This window comes from Myotis davidii, unplaced genomic scaffold (assembly GCF_000327345.1).
Source record: "Myotis davidii unplaced genomic scaffold, ASM32734v1 scaffold370, whole genome shotgun sequence".
Classification (NCBI taxonomy): domain Eukaryota; kingdom Metazoa; phylum Chordata; class Mammalia; order Chiroptera; family Vespertilionidae; genus Myotis; species Myotis davidii.
In genome coordinates this window covers 2567186-2570652 of record NW_006288615.1, presented here as the reverse complement: position 1 = coordinate 2570652, position 3467 = coordinate 2567186, and the positions used below count along the sequence as shown (strand labels likewise).

Genomic DNA, 3467 nt, shown 5'->3' with positions numbered 1-3467 from the left:
CACCAAGCGTACGCACACGTAGAATGCCACTTGGCAGCCTGGCAGGTCACCCACACTGATGGGAAGGAAGTGTGTTTAGAAGAGCGCTGACCATCAGGAAAGGTTGAGGACTCAAGGTACTAGAATTTTTAATAAAGTCAAAGAGAAGGGAAGGTGGTCATGAGGGACTGTGGATGCTGGAAGAATCAGCATAGGACCCAGCAATTCCACTCCTAGATACCTACCCAGGAGAAATGAAAGCATGGCCACACAAAGACCTGTATGCGCCCTAGCCGGTTTGCTCAGTGGATAGAGTGTTGGCCTGTGGACTGAAGGGTCCTGAGTTTGATTCCAGTCAAGGGCACATGCCCAAGTTGTGAGTTCAATCCCGAGTAGGGGGTGTGCAGGAGGCAGCTGATCAATGATCCTCTCTCCCCATTGATGTTTCTATCTCTCTCTCCCTCTCCCTTCCTCTCTGAAAGCAATAAAAAAAAAAAATACATAAAAAGACCTGTATGGAAAGTTCACAGGGGCATCATGAGTAATAGCCAAAAAGTGGAAAGAACCCAAATATCCACTAACTGAGGAATGCGGTCTCTTCACATAACGGAATGCCATTCAGCAATACAAAGGAACAAAGCACCGACACATGCTATACAACACGGATGAACCTCCAAAACACTGTGCTAAGTGGAAGAAGCCAGTCACAGAGGAGCCACCTTGTCTGATTCCAGTTAATCAAACATCCAGCACAGGGAGGTCTACGGGAAGTAGAGTCGTGAGCACCTGGGCTCGGGGTCAGACTGAGGAGTGACTGTGAACAGGCATGAAGCTCCTTCTGTGGTGATGGGAATGTTCTAAAATCAGACTGTGGTGATGGCTGTACAACTCTGTAATATACCAAAAATCACTCAACTGTACACTTAAAATACAGCAGACCTGGCTCAAGAAGGGGTGTCTGACTTTAAATTTCTAATGGGGAGCAGTTTCCAGTCACAGCAGGGTCAGGGCTGAGACTCCAGGGTGTTTCTGGGACACGTGGACAGTATCCTGGAGTCGCCTCGCCCACCTGCTGTGACTGTTCATCGTGGGACACAGGACTGTCACCACCAGAAGGCTGAGGCTCTGTGAGGCTGAGACACAACCATGCTCACTAGGAGGCTACAATAGCTCTTTTAAATCATCTTCCTCCATCAGGTGCGCGGTGAGCTTTCTAGCTCTATCTTAGTCACCAAACCTGCCCTAGGTGTTAGCTGAAAAATGTCATCTGCCTTTGGGGTGTCATCGTGACCTGCTGCGCGGTCAGCACCTGAGGCTGAACTTCTGCAAGGCCCCGAGCACATTCTCCCGGGTGACAACGTCCTTGTCTTCCTCCTTCAGCCTCTCCTCCAGCATCTGCAGCACCTTCGTGCTCTGGGCAAGGTAGAGGCGACCTAGTAACACAACCAGAGATGAACACATAAAAGAGGGAAGACTGCTCTTGTGTTAAGTTCATGCTTCAAAACCACTTTCTATGAAACCTTTGTATTTAGCACATGCAGAGCTCGTATAATTTTAGATTCTAAAAAACTTATCTGTAAAAATAAAAGCGTATATGCTAATTAGACCAGATGTCCTTCCGTACAACCTTCCGGATGAAGCTGGGGCTGCGAGGGAAGCCTGGGTTCTGGGTGCCAGAGGGAAGCTGGTGCTGGCAGCCAGGGGAAGGAAGGCCTACTCTTGCACAAATTTTGTGCATTGGGCCTCTAGTTAACACATATTTCTTCTGAAAAATTGGTTTTAGTCAATCAACTATCTAGTAATAGAACACCCCTTCTTGTAATCTAAACCTAATTTCCCACTGTGTCCTTGTGGGGAACATTGTCCTTTATTCACCTGAAATCTTGAACCCGAAAGTCAGAATGAGGAGAACAGGGAAGGAAACCTGTGGGTCATAAACCCGTTAGCAATGCTTCCTGGCCACACCCCTTGCTCCTTCTGGACGTGCCCAGAGAGGTTGGGATCAGACCTGGAACCCTAGAGTAGGGCTTGAATTATCACTAGCCTGTTGTGTATTGATACAAATGATAATTTTGGACATAAGTTTCAACAGTATTATATAAGTGGTCCCTGCACATACCCTGGCTTATGATAACTGTTTGCTAAACAGATGAAAACTGTACAAATAAGTGAAGGGACAAGTTTTTGGAGCATCATATAGTCATCATTTGAAACTCTCTTTATTCACTCTAACAAGAGCTCAAATTAAACCTGGGAGACAACGACACTTTGTAAAATCATTTGAATTCAGTCACACTGGCATGTAATCTTTGGAGCTTTTAAATCTTCTATTCTTTTGCAGGAAATGATGCAATTATTGGGATCAGCTTTAATTGTGTCACCAGCCTTAACGTACTGATATAGAAAATTATAGAAAATGTATTATCTATTAGATATCTGAAGGCAATCCAAAACGTACAGTTATAAAACAGAAAGCTTATAAAATAAAGCCAGAAGGTTTACAAAAGAAACTCCAAAAATCAAAATTTTCTCTGGCATAAACTACAGCAATATGACATCTAATTTTCACAAAAAACCTTCGATGTATTAAACAGGCATAAACTGAGGAAACATACATCATCTCTAAAAAGCTTGGAGAAGAACGTCCATTTTTAAAGGGAAAAAAATGCATGAATAAGGCCTAGCTCTTCTCTTCGAAGAAAGGCTGCATCTCACCTTCTGCCAGGGACGCGATGGCGTTGATGAGCCTGGCCGTGTACTGGCGCACCACGTCACTCCTGCCGTGCAGCAGCTGCAGCACGCTGCTCTGCGGGGGGCAGAGGGGCAAGGACAAGGGAATCAGAGACCGGGAGAGGCCAGCGAGGCTCCTCCGGGGGGCGCTGTTGTCCTCCTCTGCACAAACTCATTACAAGTGAGATAAACAGACTAAAGCCAAACAGTTCGTCAGAAAATCTTGATGGCCAGCTGATTTGTCCTGAGATTTGATGAATATCAGTCATTCAAACTTTTAAATTAAAAGAATTATATGATGGGTACTCGACTTATCAGGGTGATCACTTACGAAGTTATATAAATGTCTAATCACTATGTTATACACCTGAAACTAATATAATACCATATGTCAACTGTAATTGAAAAATGAAAAACTTATTTAAAAAAAAGAATTACTTATACAAAGCATTAGAACAGTTATTAACATAAAGGCAGCAATACGGTTTGCTCTTATGGCTGATGTTTTTCCAGGTTAGGATGACAGATCCAACACACACTTCTATTTTGCTCCCTGAAGCCACAGTAAAACTATAGTAAATGGATTTTAAATAATGACACTAATTCTCAAGATCAGAGAGAACAGCAAAATAAATTATAACAACACAATTTTGAAAGTGGGAATACAGATGGAAACAGACTTAGTAGACTCAAGAATGCTATGTGGGCAATGAGGAGGTAACCTCACTTACATCATTTAATCCTCAAAGGCTCAAGAC

The 3467-nt window shown here is 43.7% G+C and overlaps 1 protein-coding gene across 1 annotated transcript in view; it reads right to left on the bottom strand.

Annotated features, from left to right (window-relative positions):
* The window catches only part of ARMC9 (armadillo repeat containing 9), a 98318-nt gene that overhangs the window by 60741 nt on the left and 34110 nt on the right, over window positions 1-3467 (bottom strand). Inside the window, exons 12-13 of the mRNA XM_006760415.2 lie at window positions 2695-2785; window positions 1289-1412 (exon numbers count right to left, since the gene is read on the bottom strand). Of these exons, the coding sequence (XP_006760478.1) occupies window positions 1289-1412; window positions 2695-2785 (215 nt within the window). The remainder of the gene's footprint in view (window positions 1-1288; window positions 1413-2694; window positions 2786-3467) is intronic.